Source organism: Callorhinus ursinus, unplaced genomic scaffold, assembly GCF_003265705.2.
Source record: "Callorhinus ursinus isolate GAN/ISIS: 27379988/994484 unplaced genomic scaffold, GSC_fseal_2.0 scaffold38, whole genome shotgun sequence".
Lineage (NCBI taxonomy): Eukaryota > Metazoa > Chordata > Mammalia > Carnivora > Otariidae > Callorhinus > Callorhinus ursinus.
In genome coordinates this window covers 4,429,484-4,453,236 of record NW_027397100.1, presented here as the reverse complement: position 1 = coordinate 4,453,236, position 23,753 = coordinate 4,429,484, and the positions used below count along the sequence as shown (strand labels likewise).

Here is a 23,753-nt window from a genome sequence, read left to right as displayed (position 1 = left end):
TGAGAGAGAGAGAATGAGAGATAGAGAGCATGAGAAGGAAGAGGGTCAGAGGGAGAAGCAGACTCCCTGCTGAGCAGGGAGCCCGATGTGGGACTCCATCCCGGGACTCCAGGATCATGACCTGAGCCGAAAGCAATCACTTAACCAACTGAACCACCCAGGCACCCTCACGAGGTAATTTTTTTGATAACACACCAGTATTGGCTTCCTTCCCTTCTGTTCCACTCTTCATTACCAGGGTGTCCCAGACCACTTCCTAAATCAACTACTTGCATTTGAATCATTATCCCAAGGTCAGATAAACCCAAGCAAAAATAAACTCTAACAAAAGAATCTTATTTAAGAAATACTTTCTCTTAGGTCATAGGAATATTTTCTTAAATTATCTTCAAATAATTTTAAAGTTATGATGTTTGTAAAATGTCTTCAACTCATTTGTAATTGTGTTTTCACATACAGTGTGAGGCAGGGATCCAATTTCAATTCTTCTCCCTATTCTACCACCACTTAACAAAAAAGAAAAATTTATTTACTCAACTGATCTCCATGCTACCTTTGCCTTCCATCACATTTCCTCATACATATGGGTCTATTTCTAGGTTCTGTTTTGTTCATTTGTTCTATTAGACTATCCCGCTATCAATACCACATCATCCTAAGAAACAAAGATTTGTGAGTCTTGATATCTGGTGGAGCAAGGCCTGTAACTTTGTACTTCGTGTTCAGAACTCTCTTCGTTATTCTTTTTCTTTTTAAGATTTTATTTATTTATTTGTCAGAGAGAAAGAAAGACAGAGACTGAGCACAAGCAGGGGGAACAGCAGGCAGAGGAAGAAGCAGGCTCTCCGCTGAGCAGGGTGCTGGACATGTGGCTGGATCCCAGGACCCCGAGATCATGAACTGAGCTGAAGGCAGACACTTAATCGACTGAGCCACCCAGGCACCCCTCTCTTAGATATTCTTGCCTTTTCTCTGGCATATACATTTTAGGATGACCTTGTACATATTTGAAAAATGTCTTGTTTCTGTACTGGAATTGCATGAATTATAGATCAAATTTAAATAATTTATGTCTTTCCATACCATGTCTTGATAATACTGAGTTTTCCCACCCATAAACATGGCATCTCTCTCATTCAGGTCTTTTTAAATCTCTTTCAGTTCTTTATACCACATTTATATATACTCTACATCTTGAAATCTTACATTAGGTTCATTCCTAAATATCCTATATTTATTGCTATTGTAAGTAGTATCTTTAAAAACATACCACATACTTATTGGGTGATTAGAAATGCAATTGGCTTTTAAATGCCAACTTTTGTCAAGCATGTTACATTCTCTTCTTCATTCTAATAATTTGTGTACAAATTTCTTTGGGTTATCTGTGTAAATAGTCATAGCATTGCAGTTGATAATAGTTTTGTTCTTTTCCAATCTTTTAACTCTATTTAATTTTCCTGTCTTCAACCACAGCCATCAATATGATATTTAGTGGAGATAATGATAAGTATCTGTGTGCTTTCCAATGTTAAAGGAAATGATTTTATTATTTTATCATTGACTATGATGTTTGTAGGTTTCTTAGTTTTCCTTTATCAGGATAAGAAGGTCTTTTTTATTCCTGGTATACAAGAATATGTATATTTTTTAAATCATGCTGAGCTTTAACTGATGGGTTTCTGTGTCTAGTATAGTAATGATACATTTTTGTCCCTCTTTTAGTTAATGTAGTGAATTACATTAATGGATCTACTAATGTTGAACCAATATTGATTTTCTAAAATAATATTTTCCTAGTTGTATACAGCAATGGATTGTCTGCTAATATTCTGTTTGGGGTACGCGCATTTAATTTTTCTTCTTATTATAATAAGCTTGTCTGGTTTTGGTATCAAAATTACACTAATGTCATAAAATGAAAAGTCAAGTATTACTTATTTTTTTGCTCTTTGAAGGTGTATGTGTAAAACTGGAGATACCGCTGCCTTGAGTGTGTGATTGTACTTGTAAGACCATTCAGAACTGGTATTTTCTTTCTTGGAAAAGCTTATTAAACTACTGATTCTATTTCTCCATTTGCTGTGAAATTATATAAGTCTTTTTTGTGTGTGTGCTGAGTGAAGTTCTGAAGTTTATATTTTTCCAATAATTTTTCCATATCCCATAAGTGGTAAAATTTATAGGTATAAAAGGGTATTTAGTATTAAAGGTATTTTATCCTTTTGTGAAGTAAGCATTACACAAGTGTATAAAACAAATATACATCTCATTAACTTATGAATAATCAATTTTATGCCCTCAAAAGGTAACCTTAACTTCCTAATAATAATGAATCTTGCTTTTCATTATAATTTTTATTTCCTAAATATACATCCCTAAGCACTATAGGGTTTATTATTAAATAAAAATCATAATACAGTAAATAGTGCTAAACTCTTTTACAAAGATCAATCTGGGAGAACTAACCTCTTTACATTATTGACTTCCATTCCATGTACACATTCTACTCCAGCACTTATTTATATATTCTGGTGAGAATGTGGATTACTATTTTACTCTGTTTTTAAATCTTGCTTCTTGATATAATGCTCAGGGGACATTTGCTTTGCATTATCAGGTTAGTCCCCTTTAATAAGAATGAAAGCACGTTTTCATCTACCCGATAATCTTTCCTTATGCAGCCTTAAAAAAGGTAGAACGAGATGGTTTAGTTTGGTGGGTCGAGATGTGTGCTGCTAGTGATTATAGGAGTCCCTGTTTCAATTATTTCTAACCCAGAGGGAAAGGGAAGAATTTAGATACACCCATCTATTACTTGGCCAGATAAGAGGTCTATGTGATTAAGGGTGGGATGGGGAAGGTTTGAGAAGGAAAATAACCAGGTGGCAGGAAGCTTCTTGTCAGAAGAGAGAACTGTTTTGATATCTTTAAGGCAGCCTTAAGTCACTTGGAACACTGCCCCCATCTCTAACTGGAGCATCTCTTCCCAAAGCTAGCCTTTCATTAAATCCCTTTCTTTTCCTTATTTACCATATGCAGGCTTAAAGAGAGAGAGAGCTCTCATTCTCTGCACTATGGACTGACATATAAAGATGTCATCTCCTGCTCTCCAAACCCTCACTCCGTCCACGCCAAGCTATAAGCTCACCCTTGCCTTCAGCCATGGTCAGTCAGAGTTTGAGGGTATTCATGCAGTTGGCCTTGGAAGCCTTTCCTCTTGGGCCCCCAGGGCGAGGAAGGGGTTTCTTTCAATGAAGTTACAGCTCAGTCATCTTTTTCCCATGTAGGTTCCCGTTCTTCAACACTGCGTTGCATTCCTTCCTTCTGGCCTGGGGGAGGCATCCTCTTCTAGTTCCCAGGGCAGGTTTAGAGGTCTTCTTCTCTTATTTCATTGGGAAGGTAGTTTAAGAATCAGATCACCACCTTGAATGGAAACTCACACTTTTGTCCTATTGACCCAAAAGGCAGCACTGCATGGTGACTAAGATCATAGGCTGAGCCAGACTGCCTGGGTGTGAGTCCTGTTCTTGCCATCTCTTGCTGTATAACCTGGAGCAAGTTGCTTAACCTCTTTGTGCCTCAGTTTCCTTTAAAGTGGGGGATAAAAATAGTCCCTACTTCATAAATGTTGTAGTGATTCAATCTATCAGTACATGTGAAATGCTGAGCAAAGTGCCTGGAACAAAGGTAGTGTTACTCTGTGTTTGCTCCTCTCCCTGGTCCCATCACATTCTCGGAGAACTGCTCTAGTGTAGCCTGGAGATACACCAATTTGCTTTTCTGCAGAATCAGGATTATTCCTATTTTCCTTGGTGTTCTTGCCTCTGTTCTTTCTGAATGGTGTTATACTGCTCATCATAAAAGCCATCCTTCCCATAGCTTACTGAGTATATTAAATAGCTTTCTACAAGCATCTTCTCATTTCTAAGGTAAATAATTCTAAAATCTATTTTTAGATAAAATCTGAAGACTCGAGATTCAGTCATTCAATAACTTATTTACTGCATGCCTATTCTCTATCTGACACTGTTCTGGGTGCTTGAAAATATGCAGTAAACAAAACAAAAAAGTGGCCTCCTCCATGTGCATTCTAGTGAGAGAAGACAGATAATAAAATGTATAGTGAAATACAAAGTATGTCCAATGATAAATGCTAATGAGAGACATGAAGCAGAGAAGAGGGACAGAGTGTGGTGCCTGAGGCTTCCAGTTGTTCAGAGAAAGGTCAAGGACAATGCCCCCTGAAAAGTGATACTGACTTGAAACAGGTGTAGGAATCAGCCCTGTTTATTTGAGGGAGGATCATTCTAGCCTGCAGAAATGGCCTGTGAAAAGGTGCTGAGGGATGAACCCAGCTGGGATAGCTGAGCAGAACAACAACTGGATCTGTGTAGTAAGGCGGAGGCAGAAGGAGATGAGACCAGAGAGGCAGCCAGTAGTTGTGGCCACGTGGGGCCCCGAGAGCCAATGTAAAGACTAGGGTTTTTTCATCTCAATGACGTGAGAAACCATTGGAAGGTTCTGAGCAGAGGGATGATGATATGATTTGCCTCACGGTTTAACAAGATCATCCTGCCTGCTGTGCTGAGAGGAGTGTAGGGGCCAGAGCTGAAGCTGAGTGAGCATTTAAGAGAGTACCGCTATAATCCAGGTGGGACATCACAGTGGCTTGGACCAAAGAGCGAGGAGTAGAGGCTGTAAGCAATGGTTGAGGTCATGCTATTGACTGAAGGATAAGCCAACAGAATGTGCTGATGGATGGGATGTGGGAGGTGGACAGGGCTGCTGCTTCGTCCAAAGCAAAGGGGTGCCAACCACAGACAATCCACGTTGAAAGGTATTCAGGGCCTTGGGTGTGATAAAAGTGAGCAATCAAGGTTTTTGACTCAAGCCACTAATAAAAAGGCAGTTGGCATTAACGGAGATGGAGAAGACTGTGGGAAGAATGAGTTTGGTGATGGGTGAGGGATGATCAGGAGGTCAGTTCTGGACGTGTTTAATCCAGAGACCGATTAGCAATCCAGCTGGACAGGCTGAATAGGCAGTTGGATAAATGACTCTGGAGGGCAGGGGAGAGGTCCAGCCCGGAGACACCAATTGGGGAAACCATTAGTATATCATTGGATTGTAAAGTCAAGATATTAAGAGGATATAATTAGTGGGAATCAGTGCAGATCAAGGGTCAGCAAACCACGGCTACAGCCAAATGCAACCAGCTGCTTGTTTTATAAATAAAATTTTATTGGAACCCTGGCACACACACTCATTCCTACAGTCGGAGTGAGATAGTTGAGGTCGAGGTTACAGAGGTATTATAAGTTATTCTAAAATGGCCCCTTGCCCATGATTAACAGAAATTTTACAAAGATCCTTGCTTTGGTTTCTCTCTAGTTACATTCCTTTGATTAAAATCTGCATTCCATGTCTGATATTGGCCACACACCACTGAGTGTGTCCTCTTGGCAGAGAGTAAGTTGAGGGCTTTCCATACAGACTTTCACGTAGAACACTCTAAAGGGGTTGGTGGTATTATCACCCCATTTCACAGATGAAGACACTGCAGTGCCAAGTATGCAAGTAACTAAGGCTGCATAACAACGTAGTGAATGGAGCCTGAATGGAGCCTGCATCCTTCTGACTCCAAAGTATTTTCTGAATCGGCCCTTTTTTCCATATTCTAGTGGATGTGGGTTCAGAAAGGCTGAAAAACAGTGTCACCACCTCTGAGTAGCAAAGCCAGGTCATCTCAGCCAGGGACCAAGGCTCTTTTGGCCACACCACACTACTGCTCCAAAGGTCAAGATGTCCTTCCAACGAAGCAGACTTACTTTGTTTTGATTCAACTGGGTCCTCCCCGACCCCCATTGTGAAAAGACCCAGAAAGATTCCACTTTCATCTTATCTTCTAATTCTGTGTTACTTTAGTCTTTTTTTTTCTTTATAATTCTTTAATGAGTCCACATATTCCCTTCCCACAATTTCATTTCTTCTTGTATCTAACAGCACAGAACTTTCCATCCTTCTGACAGAGTTCTACAACAAAGGTTAATTACTTTATAATTTCATTCCCTTAAGAAAAAAAAGGCGCACTAAAATTGCTAATTTTAACTGTGCTTCTTGTTAGTAGGTTCATGTAAATTCACTGTAATTAAACCAGATGTTTTCTTGTGCCTAAAAGTCAGGTGGTAATTTAAAGGAAATTTTCATTTCAACATAAAGGGGGACAGAGTGTAATCAAGGGAAGGTTTCTCCTTTCCTGTTTTCCTTTCTTCTTCCCATTTCCATATCTGGGAAGTGGGGCTGGTAGTGGTGAACCCTGTGGGCAGTAGAGCAGTCAGTCAGCTCATGTTGAAAGCACAGAGCCCCACAGAGTCAACAGAAGTTCCCATCCTGTTTCTTTTGTCTAGGTCTTTTTTTTTTGGCCTCTCCATTCCAGGGGCCATATTTGTTGGCTGGTTGGTTCATTATAAACAGACTCAGAACTAACTTAAGAAAAAATCAAAATAATTCGAAAATGGTTTGAAGGTCACCAGAATCTGTAAGTGTGTCTGATGGAGACAAGACAGATTCCCAGTCTTGCTGAAGGAAAGATTTTTTTTTTCTGGATAAATTTTTACATTTTAAGATGTCAAATACTTTTTTTTTTTGGAGAGAGAGAGTACATGCAAGGCATTTAGCAGGGGTTTGGGGGGTGAGGGAATAGAGAATCTTAAACAGGGGCTTGATCCCACAACCCTGAGACCATGACCTGAGCAGAAATCAGGAGTCAGATGCTTAACTGACTGAGCCACCCAGGCGTCCCATAAATATATCTTTTTAATGGAACTTTGCAGGGGTGTATTAGTAAATGTTTCACAACCAACTTTCCAGGAAAAACAAAACACCAACATGTCTGCCAGTATCCACAGTGTAAAGTCGCCAATATGACAATTTTGAGCAATGAATATGGTATCACATAACTAAGAGGTGGGAAGAGAGGCTAATGAGCAGCTCCAGCAAGCCAGAATGAGTTGGTTCTGAGTATAGATAGCTACCTTCCACCTATCCTCCCCTTCTTAAACAGTGCATATAAACAGGGCCCTGAGATACTGGGAAGAGGCATGGACTTTGATATCAGATAGTCATTCACTCACCAAACAGTTAATGAGCACCTACTATGTGCTTGGCAGATAATAAACATGTGTGTGTGTGTATATATGTACATATGTACACACACATGCACACACAGTATTTCAGATGATGATGAATGCCATAGAAAACATAAAGCACAGACAGTGTTGGGGAGGTTTGGTAGGTTATAGGATTATCTAATAGAGATGGTCAGGGGAAAGAAATCATGGACAAGATTTCAGGATCTATTAACTGGCTCTGCCACTTGTTGCTTGGAAGCCTGGGACAGGTTCCTTGAACTCTCTGAGCCTCAGAGTTCTCTTCCCCAAAACCATATAAAAGCACCAACATTGCAGGATTTGGTGACTCACTGCAAGAATGAAGGACATCAGCACAATGCCTCGGTCACCACAAGCATTCAAAAACCACAACTGCAGTTCTCCTTACCTTTTATAATATCTCAAGGTCATCTTTGTAAACCTTAAAAATGTACTGGGCTCTAGTTAAACGATGCTTTCAGGACCTGCTAAGCTGTGTAAAGCTTTTTATCCTTCCACCAAATGACTGTGGACTGTTGCCTTGTTATTTACTGCCTTTTATACTTTTCCTCTCACTTGCCTCTTTTCTAGATTTCGTGTGCTGTGTCTTGTTACTATATACACACCTGTCCCTAGCAACATGCAGCCTCCTTCTAGCTTCCTATCAGCTGAGGAACCAGATACTGAGACTTCTAGAAATGCACACAAAATACAGGCACGCACTCCTGAGACACTTCAGTCTTCCCTACAATGCAAGTCCATTTACCGTATTAAGTAACATATGTATTATACATCACTAATCATATTACATATCAATTGTATTACTATATTCTGCACATATTATTAATTATAATCAATTATATTTTATATATTTACTATAAATTATATGGGAGCTTAAAATTCCTTATTGTAAAATAGGAAAAATAATACTGTTTGCTTTCTTATATTTGGTGTTAAGATGAAGGAATTTACATTGCTAGTGAAAATGTAAAATGAGAGTGCCTGGGTGGCTCAGTCGGTTAAGCGTCTGCCTTTGGCTCAGGTCATTATCCCAGGGTCCTGGGATCAAGCCCTGCATCGGGCTCCCTGCTCAGTGGGGAGCCTGCTTCTCCCTCTCCTCTCTGCTCGTGCTCTTGCTCTCTCTCTCTCTCAAATAAATAAAATCTTTAAAAAAAAAAAAGGAAAATGTAAAATGAGTGTCGACATCTAAGAAAACTGCATGTTTGTTTCTCTTTTGATCCCAGCAATCCCACTTGTAGGAATTTACATTGAAAATACAACTGCACAAATACCAAGCCACGTAAGCATGAGGCTATTCGGTACAGGATTATTTGTCATAGCAAGTAATGAGCACAACCTCAGGATCCACAGCACCCTGTGTGAATAAACCATGGCATATCCACATAATATGTCTCATGCAGCTATCGGAAAGAATGATACAAATCTGTACACACCGATATGGAGTGATTTCCAAAGTATATTATGTGAACAAAGACATGTGATGTGGAGTATATCTTTTGTGCTGTCTTTTATATAAAAACAAGAAAAAGAGAAATGACTTTTACCTTTTTTGTAAAATGAACTAGAGGAAAAATAGTATCTGAAATGAATAAAAATGGTGACCTTCCGGGTGTGGACAGGGACAGTATGAGAGACAGAGCTGGTGGTACTACCTCTGAGCGTACTTTTTTTTTTATGTAGTTTTGACTTTTGAACCATGCAACTGTTTTGATTTTAAAAACAATAAAATTAAATCAAAAGGATGGGGAGGGGGAAGGCAAACCTTAAAACAAACAAACAAACCTAACTGGGCATCAAGTCAATAATAAAACCGCACAGATAAAAGACTAAGCCTTTGAACATGGTGTTTTGGCTGCTTCCAGAGGGAGAAAGTAAAAAGAAAATCTTTAACTTAACATACTAGCTTTCCTGTTTTTTGGGGGGATTGGTATTGTAATTCTGAAACTATTTTATATGCATTGTGGGATGGAGCAAATGAAGAAATGTGTGGATGGTGAGAACCAGGGTTCTCACAGTGGGAGGAAGGAGATCTATGTACAGAATGAGGGTAAGAGGTGATTTGAATCAGTACAACCTTATGATTTAAAACAGATAAATTACATCCCTCCATTCTACCTACTTGAAGAGTCTAGAGGCAGTAACACCCCACTGGATCAAGCTAAGATGTATATCTTAATGCCAAAATCCCACTCCCCACTGAAAGCAACCAGGAATCCTTAGATAAGTGGTCGACTTCAGGTCTGGGTCAGAGATATTACAAGGGTCGTCTAGAATATTTTGTTATGGCAGAAGCAAGGAAGACTAATGATAACATGTCAAAAGAACCTAGGGGCCAACCCACTAGCCACAGATGAGAGAATGCGAGCACTGAAGAGAATTATAAATAGTACTGGATTTTAATACAAGGAGCCAAAAACAAATGATCTATGAATCAACAGGAATACTAAAAATGTTGGGAAGGGGCTGGGGAGAGAAAACCCTTCTATAAAGAAGAATGCTAAGTAGTACATGTAGAGGGAAGGACAGATTTGAAATTCACCCTTTTAGGTGTCTGGGTGGCTCAGTCGGTGAAGCGTCTGCCTTCGGCTCAGGTCATGATCTCAGGGTCCTGGGATCGAGCCCTGCACTGGGCTCCTTGCTCCGCGGGGAGCCTGCTTCTCCCTCTCCTCCCCACTCTCGCTCTCTGTCACTATCTCTGTCTGTCTCTCTCTCAAACAGCTAAAATCTTTAAAAAATAACAAAATAAAATTCACCCTTTTATAAATACCAGTGTAGTAACCGATTCAGGTGAGGATTTTCAAGGAAGCTAAAAGCACTGGGTGAGAAGTTCGTGGGGGAATCAGGAACTCACCAGGCCTCAAAGCACCACTGCACCGACAAGCTGATCTCCAAAGGGAAAAGGACTGTATTTACAGCAGAGGGACTTAAATCTAAGTGACCAAAGGCAGTATGTCAGGGGCTCTCTGACATTATGTAACTCTAGATATGCCACAGTGAAAAACACACATCACCAACCCATGTGGTATTTTTGCCAAAAATGTCTTGTTTTCTGGTTTTGTCACCTAACAATCACGCTTAACATGATTGGAAATGTGAACGTGGATTGTCTACCTGATTATTTTTCAAGTAATACTAAGTTTCTTAGATGTTCTATAGTATCATGGCTGTGCAGGAGAACGTCCTTACCCTTAAGTAACATACACCCTCAAAGAGTTGAGAGATCAGATGTTGGGATTTCTGCAATTTACTTTTAAAGACTTAAAAATATTACATGTATTTTTATATGTGATATCTCCATTTCAGACATACCATACGTATATATGAGTAAGAAAATCGAGCACGGTGTTCACCAACGGTGAATCTAGGCCAAGGGTTCACATGTCTTCTTTGCACTACTCTCAAATTTTTCTACAGCTTGGAAACATTTCACAAGAAAATCCTGGGTACCTAATGCGCCTAGTAGTGCCTAGCACGGGGTCGGCGCTCGGTAAACCAAAGTGGCAGCCAAAGTGAGACCATCATCAACACTGTTTTATGGCTCGAGGTCTCATACGGTTCCATTTCATAATTGTGACTGTGGTCTGGGGAAAGGCAGAGAAGGAAGCACTAAATAAGTAAGCCACAGTTTTCTCTGAGTCATCTGTGACAAAAAGGAAAAATAAAGAACCCACTTAGTCTCTTAGCTGCTTCCCAACTGATGCAATGGGGCTCAGGGGCCATGAGCTTCTTTCGCCAGTGGTGGATTACTCTGTAAGCCCTCAAAAGCACTGGGACACTGAAATTACCAATTCTACAAATTTCCCCGAAGACAATTTTGGAGCAGAGACAAAAGCAGCATGAATCCAGGCAGCTCAATCTGAGAGGCTGCTCCATGGTTCCCTGAGGGGGGTTTTAGATCATCCACTGGAGCCATGATCCCTCCTCAGCCTGTCCTTAGGTGAATGAGTTCCCCTCAAACAGAAATGGTGCCTCTTCCCTCCTTGGGAGGAACGGAACCTGATCCCAGCACAGAGAGGGGTCTGTGCTCCTGGGCAGTCTCCCCTCAGCACAGCTGGGAGACTGAGGACCGCTGTCTTGGAGGTTGGTGTTTTTAATATGATAACGTCCACACGTCTCTGCAAAGTAGGAATTGATGTTTTATTAATGGTTTTTAATTAAAGTTTAATCTCAAAGCATAGCTGTTCTGGAGTTATTCTGATAAAGGCTTTGTGATTTCCCCCTCTCCCCCAGTGACAGGAAGGAGAAAGGGAGAGGTTGAGGCATGGCTTAAAGATGGGACTTGGGATTTGTTGTTGCACATGTAGGTAATCCTCATAAAGCAGCCCAGGGTACACAGAGCATCCTGGAGGAAACACTCAGAGCTGCTCCTGGACCAAATCCTAGCATTCACGTGGACTCCTGAGTTTTCACGCTGAGTTTCAACAGTGGCGGCACCCCCCTGTCTAATAACCCCCTGCCACTGAACCAGCCTTCCTGCCCTGCCTCTGCATCTCAGATCAGGCACTGACCACATCACTACGCCTTGAGAGTCTAGGTTATATTTTCTCCAACCCGTTGGAGTGCACGTCTAGAACTCTGGAGAGGTGTCCTAGGGCAGGCTGCCGGTTTCTGCGTTGCTTGTGCTATAGGGTCCTTTGTCAAGACATTTTTTCTTCTGTGATTTAATCCAAATGTGGCAGCCACATTCACTGAAAACCTACAGTCTGCTGGACATCATTCCAATTTTTTTTTAAGATTTTATTTTTAAGTAATTTCTATGTCTAACGTGGGGCTCGAACTTACAACCCTGAGATCAAGAGTCACATGCTCTATCGACTGAGCCAGCCAGGTGCCAGCATTCCAAATTCTTTATATACCATTCCTTTTAGTGAGCGTAACAACCTATCAGATGGCCACTATTTGTATCTGCATGTGAGAGGCAAGGAAACGGAGGCACGGAGCAGGTAAGTAGCTTGTCGGAGGTGTGCAGCTCCAGAGCTCGCCTTCTGTAGCAGCGCATCCTTGTACCTGCTGGAGGAGGTGTTGTGCATCTCTGAAAACGGCAGAGCCATCCAGGGAAAGGGCTGGCTGCAGGTGAAGCCCGGATCGGATGCCCACCCCTCTGTTGGAGGTCGGATGAGAATGGGTTCACAGGGAGCAAGGCACTTGGGTTGCCTGATGAGGCTGATCCAGAGGAGGAATGTGCCGCCAGAGGACAGAAGTTCACTGCAAGGCAGGAAGGTGGGGGGCCAAGGTGACAGAGGCTGGGTTTCCACTGCAGTTACTATCTAGAAAAGCAGAGTCTGCAGGGACGATGTCCTGCAGAGTCACTGCGATGATGAATTTAAAGGGTGGTCACGAAGGGTCCACCACGTAGGTGGGTTGTGTAAAAGTTCCAGCTGTAAGATGGGATTTGGGGAAAGGCGAATTGGGGGACAGGATGAGCAGAGGGTGGCGCATTTTCCCCTTTCTCCTTAGGGGACTTTGCAGCTGAGGATGTGGGTCTGGACCCCAGCGGGGGCCATCACTCCAGGTCCGTGAACTTGCTTATGTGAAACAAGAGTGCTAGGTGGGATGGCCACGGAAGAGGCTCTGCCTTGAGGTTCTAAGGCCCACCCAGGTCAAGTGGAGATAGGGTCCTCACATGGCTGACAATGACAGTGCTCTGCCCATTCCTTCCCAACCCTTTATACCATCACTGTGCCCCTCCACCTTTTGTCTGCATGCGCAGCCAACACTTCCCGAGAATTTCCTCCCCCAATCCTCCCTCTGCATCCCAGCCCTAACCATGCCGGCAGCTCCCTTCCCTGATCAGGGGCAAGACTGATGCATGACCTGCCCTGCAGAGTTCTCCTGCAGAGCAGGTCGCAGCCCCCTTTGCTGGACATGGCCTGAAGTTGCACCTTGGCTTCCTGCCCTTCCTTGTCCTGCCCCCACCTCCCTTCCCAGGCTCCCTGGGGAAAACTTCCTTCATCCATCACGTACACCCAAATCTCTACCTCACAGTCTGATTCCAAAGAAATAACTAAAGATGCCCCCATGAAGCCAGTGACAGCATGGCTGAAAGGAAAACTGAAATACAGCCATCGAAAAGTGTTTTCTAGGTAAGTCCTAGAACCAGCAAGTTCTGTCCTCCCATAAATAAGATAACTGCTTTCCAAGGAGTTCCTTGGAAAATGCAGCGGGAGCCTGGGAGGGAACACCCAAGTTGGCTTGGAGCAGTCAGGGAAAGCTTCCTGGAAGAAGCAGCATGTGAGCTAAGACTTGAAGATGAATGGAGCTTGTCTCACAGACATGAAGGGAGAGGCCACAGCAGTAGGAGAAACAGCTCAGGCAAGGACAGAGGGTGGGAAACATGATGTGTTCTAGGAGCTACACGTGGCTCTGGAGTGTCGGAGTCTCCATGGTAAGAGCCATGCTGGGAGGTAAACTGAATGAAACCCACTCGTCAGAACCTTGTGGGGGTGGGGTGTGGGATGGGAGGGGGGAGAGGAAATGGAGGATTCCAGGCTCATTTCAGATCTTTATTTTGATCTACTGGATGCAGTTCACTGACATGAGGAACACAGAACGAGCAATCAGTATGGAAGGGGAGACTGGTTCATTTTTGGATACTTTGAGCTGCCTGTCGGACATCCGGGTGAGCACTCGGTTCTGGGTGCATCCAATGCCTGTGCTACTTAATTTACTTTTTTTTTTTTTTTTTTTTTTTTTAATTTTAACTCCTGCAGAATCCGGAGTGGTCTGACTCCCAGATTCAATGTGCTTAAACGACACAATACACAATGCCTGTCTGGGAGGCCCTGGTATGGTTAAACACTGGACACAGGAGGGGCTATAAAGTGAGAAGAGGGATGGGGGGTGTGGAAGGGGCAAATCTGAGGGCGTGTCTGCGTCTACGGGGATAGCGGCCCGTGGAGTTTTGCAGTGCCGTCCATTAAAGACCCTGGCAAAGAGGCGGCTACAGAGGAGGACATTAAAGATGCAGGGAGAAAGAAAACCGCATCACTGACGGGTGTGGCCCCGGGACAGGTTCAGCATGGCCTGACCCCGAGGAAGCACCCCCCGCCCCCACTCACCGTCCTCCTCTGTTTGCACCACCAGCTCCTCGCTCTCCATCCGGCCCTCGGGGTTAGACAGCAGCAGCCGCAGCCGGATGGTCATGAAGGGGCGCAGGCCCCGCAGGGTGTAGTGGGAAGAGGTCTGAATGACCTCTTCGGCCTCGTACTGCTGCTGGTTGAACACGTACTGGTAATGCACGGTGAGATTGTAGCTGTGACAGCGGGTCACCGCGTAGCCGAACGGTTCCCACTGCAGGGTCAGCTGCCGAGCGCGGATGTCCACAATCTCCACATTCTGCGGGCCGTGCACGGGGTCTGCAAGACACACACGCAAGACACGGGGGCTTTGAGGACTTTCCGGAAGCGGGGGGGGGGTGTGTTCTGCTAAAACAGGGGGGACCAGCCCTCCAAACTTAGCTCAGCCACAGCCTTCATGACTATTGCCACAGAGAATACAATTTAATTCACATTTTTCTGTAAATCAAACTCTTTTCTTCTTATTTAAATGCATGCATCTAAAAGAAAACCTAACTATATAAAGGGAAAACCCGAATCACTTGCCATACGTAAATGTTAACTATTAAAAAAACGCAAAATTGTTAAATTCTTAAAGGTTCATCAGGGTACCCCGGGAAACCACCCTGAGTACCACCAACACACACACACACAACACTCCGGGGATATACGAATTGAGATGGTTGCTGGAGTTCTGACCTGCCTGACATTTAATCCAGCCACATCCTCTCCCCTTGGGAAATCAGCCCCCTCACTCTCGTTAACGGCACGGAGGTGCACAGGCTGCAACTCCAGCCACAGGCTCAGGACGCAGTGCTCGGTCCGTCCACACGGTCACAGGCGCCACTGACTACACCTTGCAATTTCCCCTCCTGCCACTGACAACACAGCTCAGTCAGTTAAGCATCTGACTCTTGATTTCAGCTCAGTTCATGATCTCAGGGCTGTGAGATTGAGCCCTGCGTTGGGCTCCGTGCTCAGAGTGGAGCCAGCTTGTGATTCTCTGACCCCCCCCGTCCCCGCCCATGCCCCTGATCATATACTCTCTTTCTCTAAATCAATCAATCTTTAAAAGCAGATATGGTCATGCTTTCACACTCTACTGCTGTGCCAACCTTTCCCACGTGGTCCCAGACCCCCATATATAACACTGGCTGTCTTATTTTACTACCAATCTTCTGTTTATACTTCATATAAAATAGATGCTTTTGTACAAAACAGATTATAACAAACCAAACACACACACACACACACAATCCCCGCATGTGAAGTCATTCTGTAAAGCTTAGGCATTTCTTTTTTTTTTTTTTTAAGATTTTTATTTATTTATTTAACAGAGATAGAGAGAGAGCACAAGTAGGCAGAGCGGCAGAGAGAGGGAGAGGGAGAAGCAGGCTCTCCCCCGATGCGGGGCTTGATCCCAGGACCCTGGGATCATGACCTGAGCCGAAGGCAGCCGCCTCACCGAATGAGCCACTCAGGTGCCCCGCTTAGGCATTTCTTATAATAGAAGCATAACTTCTTTTGTGATCAGCATCCCCATAAGTTCTTGTGTTGACTATTTTAGCTGGAAGTACTTAAGCACAGGCTAAAGATTAAATCAGTATTTTCCCTCTATACTACCTATTGGACTTGACCAAGTTCTGTCATTTCTTTGGGTTCATCTTTTATTTCACCTATAAAACGGGGAATAACAGTAATACTAACCTCACCAGTGGGGGGTTAAATGAAATGCTGTTTGCAGAGCAGTTAGAATTGTACCTTGAACTTAGTAAGTACTCAAATATATGATGGTTTTTCTTTTGCAGCAATAGGAATAGTGATACAAATAAGGTTTCATATGCTGTCTCTACTCTGAAAGTCTTCTAAGTGGCAGTGCTGCGAAGCATCCTTATGCAAAATGACGGATCCTATCACCCTAAGAGCATTTGGGGGTATTTGAATTTAGGGGCATTCGCATTCTGTCGCCTAAGAGCATTTAGGGGTAAGGCCGCCCCTGTGCCAATGTAGCAGTAGGAAAGAGGGAGGGACTTGATGCGAACAGAGTTCCCTGACCTGCCCCTATAGGGAAAAACATCCTGTGAACTGTGTCAGAGCCTTACCAAGGAACACACTTCCAAGCAGTCTTCTTTTGAGCAGGATGCCCAGAAATGTCAGGGAGCCTGGCCAAACCAGCCCAGACCTGCTCCCGTGCTGTTGGAGTCAGCGAGCAGCCTGGCTCTGGATCGACTGAGGAGTTCACGGTCACTTGTACAGCCCAGTTATTCATGTTCACAGGTCCTTTGTGTAAAAGAGAGCCAGCGTTCCAAAAGCAAATGGGTGACTTTGAAAATGTGACATTGAACAGGCTCTTGCTGAGGGTGCATTGTGCTGAGCCCACACAGGATAAGGTGAAAAGTGTGGTCCCTGTAGTGGGGGCGGGGAGAGGTTAGGATGTGGTGTGGCCGTTTGGTCCTGACGGCATGAGGACAAATGTACAAGTCCAGGGAGAGCAAGAAGCCGCTTGCCTGGGAAGTCTGCGCCTCTCCACTGGCCTCGCCCAGCTGGAGCCTTTCAGCAGGTCCAGACACCAGAACTCTCCCAGCCCTGCTCAGGACCTCACGACACGCCTCCTCCGGGGGTGCCTTCAAAACGGACGCCACACCCCAATAAGATCATCACTCCTCAGGCTCTCTCACCTCATCTCCTTAGAGAGTGAGAATGGCAACATGTAAGACCCTTTTAAATCCAAGAGTTGTCCATCGTGTTAAACATCTTAACAAGTGCCAAGCCCATGTTAAATATTTTCTGGGGGATTTCCAATGTGCCCTCAAAGCACAAATGAAACAATAAAAACAAAACACTGTTGATAGCCAGCTGCACGGTGTTGGGTTCTATCACTGCATCATCTTGTGACCCTGTGAGGGAGGGACGGACTGCCAGCCCCACTTTACAGATGAATAAACTGAGGCCAGAGAGGGCCAGGAACTTGTGTAGAGTAGCAAGACCAGCAAGTGGCAAAGTGGAGTTTTTGAACTTCTATCTACCTGATTACATGCCTAGTGTGCAAAGTCAGAACCCATGCCTGACCAGAGGGGTCTGGAGAGAGTCCGGGCAGGTGCTGCGCATGCCCTAGAGGGAAGCGGAGCCGGCCTCTCCCACCCCCTCTCCTGCGCTCTGCCTGCCACCCTGCCCCACCCTGCTGGAGCTGGGCCATACCCTCTCCTGCTTTCACTCCTGTTCACTTTGTCTCCTCTCTGAAGATGTCCTTGCTGAGTCCCTGGGGAGAGCTCAGTGGCTCTTTCTTTCTCCTCTTGTTCACTGTTTCTTTATGTATTCGTTTTCTGCAGTCGGCAGCTTTTCAAAAGTTGGCCTTGGCCGCTAGAATGTAAGCCCTGTGTGTCAGAGCAGGTGCGCTGTCTGCTCATCCCAGGAGCCCGCATGCAGCCCAGAGACATGCACGGGAGGGCCCCAGGGAGTATCAAGCCAACGGAAAGATGGCCTGTTTTGTAGACCTCACCACCATCTGTGAGGAAAGCATCACTAGTCTCGTCAGAGAGGAAGGCAGAGCTCTGTGGGCGGTGCCACATTGTGAGTGCGCGGCTGAGATCTAAGTCCCCCAGGGTCCAGTGCCCCCATGTTTGCGCTGCGCCATGATAGCACGGGGCACGGAGTCAGCACGAACCTGTGGCCATCTGCAGAGGATGCTGGGAGGAGGCCGAGAACTGAGGCAGAAATGCTTGCCCCTCAGGAGCCAGTGGTCCGCTGGAGAGGGTGATGCGGGACTCCACCACACTTAGTGCTCAGCTGACCACTGGCCTGTCTTCCCACTGCTGGTCTCAGCTTCTCCAGAATTCCCCCCACAGCTCACCTGCGCAGCTGTGCACTCAAAACACCTTTCTGCTCTTCTTAAAGGAGGTAGCAGGCAGAGGCACCTTTTCCAAGAGGAGAAGGGATGGTGCAAGCCCGTCACGGAGCAGAGACTCCCTCCCAGAGTGGGAAGGTCAGGGCACTGGGAATGTTACTTGCTTCCTCTGAAGCCCATGCCTCTGTCCTCAGGCCACAGGGAGCAGTGGAGCCTGGTGGAGTGCAGCCTGAAGCCAGACTCTGGCACTCACTAGCTGTGCGACCTTGGGCAAGGGCACTTCATCTCTGAGCCTCCATTTCCTCTTCTATAAAGTGGAAATTATTGCACTAATCTCAGAGGGCTGTTAATGAGTATAAAATGAGCTGTAAAGGGAGAGAGAAAATTGCCTCTGTCTAACAGTGGGCATTCCTCTTAGAGAAAATGGCCTTTCTTGGAGAAATGCCTTAAGAAGTTTATTTGGAGCATAAGATGCATCCCCAGGGCCCTGGGATCAGTTGTGCTCAGCCTTCAGAGGAAGAGAAAAAGGAATCCACTTGTCGGCTGGGATTGAACAGGAGAAGATGAGGGCGAACGAGGTGGCAGAATGTTGCCGGGAGCCCAGTGTGCCTGTTCTCTGTGTGACCCCGAGATCTTCAACAGGGTCCTCAAAATAACACAAAAGGGTTTGGACCTCCTGGGGATTCTAGAAAGGACTGAGATCTGCATGCCTCCCTTGGGCCACTGAAATACCACCTGAGAACACAGGGACCAGAGGCCGAAGGTACTTGGGAAATACGGCCACGTGTTACTGATAACCTTGAGGCATGACCCTGGGGGTTTCCGAGAGTACAAAAATTAAGAAGATCAAGGAAGGCTCAGTTCCTATGCAAAAGGCAAGACTTCGGGTAGAGCTGTGGGTTAGACAGGTGTGGATGAAAGTGTTTGAAAGTTTGAGAACTCTCACCCCAGAAAGGGAAAGACAGTGGCTACTGATGACATAGTAACTCTGGGCTAGGCACTTGCATGCTGAACAGAATTCTCTGGCATAGAAAATCAAGGCCAACGAAGGGACATGACTGACCCAGAGCCACACAGCCAAGTCCTCAGCTCTGGGCTCCCACGGCACTCTGCACAGGTGTCCAGCCCACTCAGCATTTGTCACGCTTTCTAGGAACTGCTTGTTCATTTATCTGTCACTCCTCCCAGGCTGCCAGGGACCACATTCTGTTTGTCCAGCAAGCCCCAACACATGGTGCAGGGTCCTTCGAGGGGCCAGTTCATGTCTATTAAACCGTGATGAACAGATGGTGACTGTTCTTAGGAACTGAGCTCGGACCCTTGACTCTACAATCCCAGTTTAGTCCCAGCCACAATGTCACAGAGTCTTTATGGTGAACATATTTATTTTTGCATTCAAGCAAAAAGAGTGTCCTGAAATCCACAAAATGAAAACTAGTTTTCAAAATGTGTCATGGAAGCACTCATGCTTTTAGTCTGACCCCTCTCCTCAAACCTCAGCCTCCAAACCCAGCTTCTGCTCTGGTAATTGTCTGTAGCACAGAGAGTCCTGGGTTTACACTGGGGTCGGTGCAAACAAGTTGGAAATTGCCAGGAAAGCCTCGTGTGTGCAGTGGAGATTGGTTTGTTGAATTTACGTCCCCCATGTAAATGTGTCCAACCTTCGAGCCTAGGGTGGTTTCAGCCACCAGAGAAGGCCATGCCCACATGACCCTCTTAAGTAACAGCCTCCAGGCCAATGAGAAGACAAACAGTGGGAAGAGAGTGTGGCTTGTCTGGGAAGCTGGAAAATCTTCCTGTGACGAAAAATCCAAGCAGCTTGGCCCCTGGGTAACCTCTCTCTCTGCCCTTAGACCTGACAACAGGGGCCCTGTCCTGAGCCCTGTGCATTAAGGAGCCCACGTTAGCCCTCTTCGGCCTGTGCCCTCCTCCTGCAGCAGGAGTCAGAGGGCCTTTAAAGCACCCATCTGCATCCCGCGCTCCCTATTCTGGACCAGGACCCAGGTACCTGATACCCCCAGAATTCCCTGCCCCAGGGCCCCAAATTTACTTCTGGGGCCTGTGTGAACCTCTTCCCTTGGTCTGCCCTTCCTCAGACTAGATCCCATGAGTGTGCATCCCTAGGCCCAAGGGGTAACCAAAGAATGGTCATTTGGGGGGAGTGAACAGAATTTGGACATGAGGACTGAAGTTCCCACACAGGTTTGCATGAGGCTTTTAGTGGGGAGGGACAGAGTCAGAGGAAAGAAGAAGCAAGGGGGCCACTGGCTCTAACTGTTCTTGCCCTAGACCCTATTGTGTTCTTGCACAGGTTAGGGACAGGTGTGTGTGTGGGTCTGCGTGTGACTGACTGACTCATGTCTTCAGAGGCCCCCTCATTCCCACAGCTGCCTCTGGAAGGCAGGCTGGTCCTCCTGGCCTGCGAGCACTTCTCCTCTTTTGCATGTTAGATCTTACTAGTGTACCATTTCTTCCTGAAGTGCCATTTTCAACCTAATACCTGAGACTAACCTGCAACCTATACCCTCCCACCTCCAAACTTCCTTCCTTGTTTCCCACAGCTCACTCCTCAAATTCTACATTGGGAAAGCCAAGCATCACATCCCGAATCCTCCCATACCTCCCTGCTCTAGCCCATGTTCTTCTAGCTGCTTGGGATGCCACTGGCAAATCCCTAGTCAACAGATTCCAGGCCCAGCACCAAAGCCACCCTTTCCTTGTAACTTTCTCCAAAAGCCTTCCTCGCCCAGGTGCAATGGATGCCTCCATCATGTTTTATTTAGCCCAGCAGCACATCTCCTCCGTACATCTTCTCAAACTGCAGGTTAGTAATTTATAGGCTCCGTTCACGTTCACATGCTCCCATGTGAGTCCTTAGATCTCTTCATTTTCATAACTAGAACACATGGCTGCTTAATAAATAAGCTGAGGAATGAGTAAAATATAGAAAGTAGGTGATGGCTGAAGACCAAACCAGAATTAAGCTCCTCCCTGCCGCAAGGGAAAAGAAGTAAGGGGTGAATCAGGACTCTCCTTATACTCCAATTGTGAAGGGTAGTTACGTGGTTAAGTCAGAATTTGAGGCTTTTTTGTTCTCTGTGGGCCCAGCTTCCATTCCTACTGTCAAAGGCAATAGCTGTAGAATCTCCTAATGACCTTAATCAAGGCAGAACATCTTATTAAAAAAAAGAGCAGCAAAGCAGATTTCCAAATCATGAATTTTCTATTTATTCATCTTTGCATGTGGAGTTAGCTGTAACATATGTACTATTCAAAGTTGAACCTACATTGAGATAATTTGGGGCATGGGGCTGAAAATGTGGAGGTGGATAGCTTGTATGTAAAATTAATTTTTTATCCATTTGGAGATGCAATTTGAATTCCTTTCAAATTAAATTGCAATGGAGTCCTAGGCAGCTGGAAACATTATTGCCAGTATAATTTGATACTGCAAGAGCAGTAATACGTTGACAGATATTTTGATGTGACCATTAATTTGCAATTTCTGCATGGAAATGATACACGAAGGGAAAAAAAGGTAAAAGGAACAAAATTAAAATCCATCTTCCTCCCAGCATTATCCAAACCCACTCTCGTGCTTACTTTCCACCACCTCCTTTAATTTATTGCAGATGCTTGGTGGACAAGAATTTGTTGACTATTACCACAGACATCTTATAGAAGGAGGCAGGGACAGGAATCCAGAGGCTTCTGTGGAGAGTGCTGGTACACTCACATCCAGGGTCACCGGGTCCTACTCATCCTGATGAACGGAGTCCTGCAAGGCTGGGAACATGTTACCTTGTGAGAAGGTGACTCGCTGCTATTTCTTGTAGCAGTGAAATAAAGAAGGTAATTCCTGTATGTGTTCACTGGCTCATTAATTAATGAAAAACTACTCTTGAGCACTGGAGATGCCATGACATAGTACAAACAACACTGGCTCTGTGAACACCTGAACCTAAAGCAAGTCATGTGTCCCATCTGCATCTGTGCTGCATTTTTTTTTCCTATGCAGAACATGGGTGGTATTCCCTGCCTTTCAGGGCTGTAAGGGGAACTAAGGAGAATCTCCACCAAGCTCATAGGGGGGACTTGACAGAGCTGTGCTCCCTCAAATACAGCTCCCACCTCTGGAAGGGAGGCAGGTAGAGGAGCCATTAAGATAGAATAGGAGTCCTGTAGGTAACTGGCGTGGTTCTCGATCGCGTGGGTTGTTGGGTTCATGCTTTTAACCAACTATGGTTAGGAGCCAGCAAGCTTCCATTAATGCGCCTTTGGATACTGCTGTATCTAGTCCTTCTTTTTTTTTTTTTTAATTTTATTTTGTTATGTGAGTCACCATACATCACATCATTAGTTTTTTTTACATTTTTTTAAATTTTATTATGTTAATCACCATACATCATTAGTTTTTGATGTAGTGTTCCAAGATTCATTGTTTGTGTATAACACCCAGTGCTCCATTCAATACGTGCCCTCTTTAATACCCATCACCAGGCTAACCCATCCCCCACCCCCTCCCCTCTAAAACCCTCAGTTTGTTTCTCAGAGTCCATAGTCTCTCATGGTTTGTCTCCCCCTCCAAATCCCGCCCCCGTTCATTTTTCCATTTCTACTAGCTTTTTTTTTTAAGCATATAATGTATTATTTGTTTCAGAGGTACAGGTCTGTGATTCAACAGTCTTACACAATTCACAGTGCTCACCACAGCACATACCCTCCCAATGTCTATCACCCAGCCACCACATTTCTCCCACCCCCCACCACTCCAGCAACTCTCAGTTTGTTTCCTGAGATTAAGAATTCCTCATATCAGTGAGATCATATGATACATGTCTTTCTCTGATTGACTTATTTTGCTTAGCATAACACCCTCTAGTTCCATCCACGTCGTTGCAAATGGCAAGATCTCATTCCTTTTGATGGCTGCATAATATTCCATTGTATATATATGCACCACATCTTCTTTATCCATTCATCTGTCGATGGACATCTTGGCTCTTTCCATAATTTGGTTATTGTGGACATTGCTGCTATAAACATCGGGGTGCACGTACCCCTTCGGATCCCTACATTTGTATCTTTGGGGTAAATACTCAGTAGTGCAATTGCAGGATTGTAGGCTAGCTCTATTTTCAACTTTCTGAGGAACCTCCATACTGTTTTCCAGAGTGGTTGCACCAGCTTGCATTCCCACCAATAGTGTAGGAGGGTTCCCCTTTCTCCGCATCCTCACCAACATCTGTCGTTTCCTGACTTGTTCATTTTAGCCATTCTGACTGGTGTGAGGTGGGGTATCTCAATGAGGTTTTGATTTGGATTTCCCTGATGCCGAGCAATGTTGAGCACTTTTTCATGTGTCTCTTGGCCACTTGGATGTCTTCTTTGCAGAAATGTCTGTTCATGTCTTCTGCCATTTCTTGATTGGATTATTTGTTCTTTGGGTGTTGAGTTTGATAAGTTCTTTATAGATTTTGGATACTAGCCCTTTATCTGATATCTCATTTGCAAATATCTTCTCCCATTCTGTCGGTTGTCTTTTGGTTTTGTTGACTGTTTCCTTTGCTGTGCAAAAGCTTTTTATCTTGATGAAGTCACATTAGTTCATTTTTGCCCTTGCTTCCCTTGCCTCTGGCGATGTTTCTAGGAAGAAGTTGCTGTGGCTGAGGTGGAAGAGGT

At 44.8% G+C, this 23,753-nt stretch overlaps 1 protein-coding gene across 1 annotated transcript in view; it reads right to left on the bottom strand.

Annotated features, from left to right (window-relative positions):
• Positions 1 to 23,753, bottom strand: part of PTPRT (protein tyrosine phosphatase receptor type T) — a 1,128,529-nt gene that overhangs the window by 405,484 nt on the left and 699,292 nt on the right. The window contains exon 8 of the mRNA XM_073880268.1: positions 14,231 to 14,527. Within this exon, the coding sequence (XP_073736369.1) occupies positions 14,231 to 14,527 (297 nt within the window). The remainder of the gene's footprint in view (positions 1 to 14,230; positions 14,528 to 23,753) is intronic.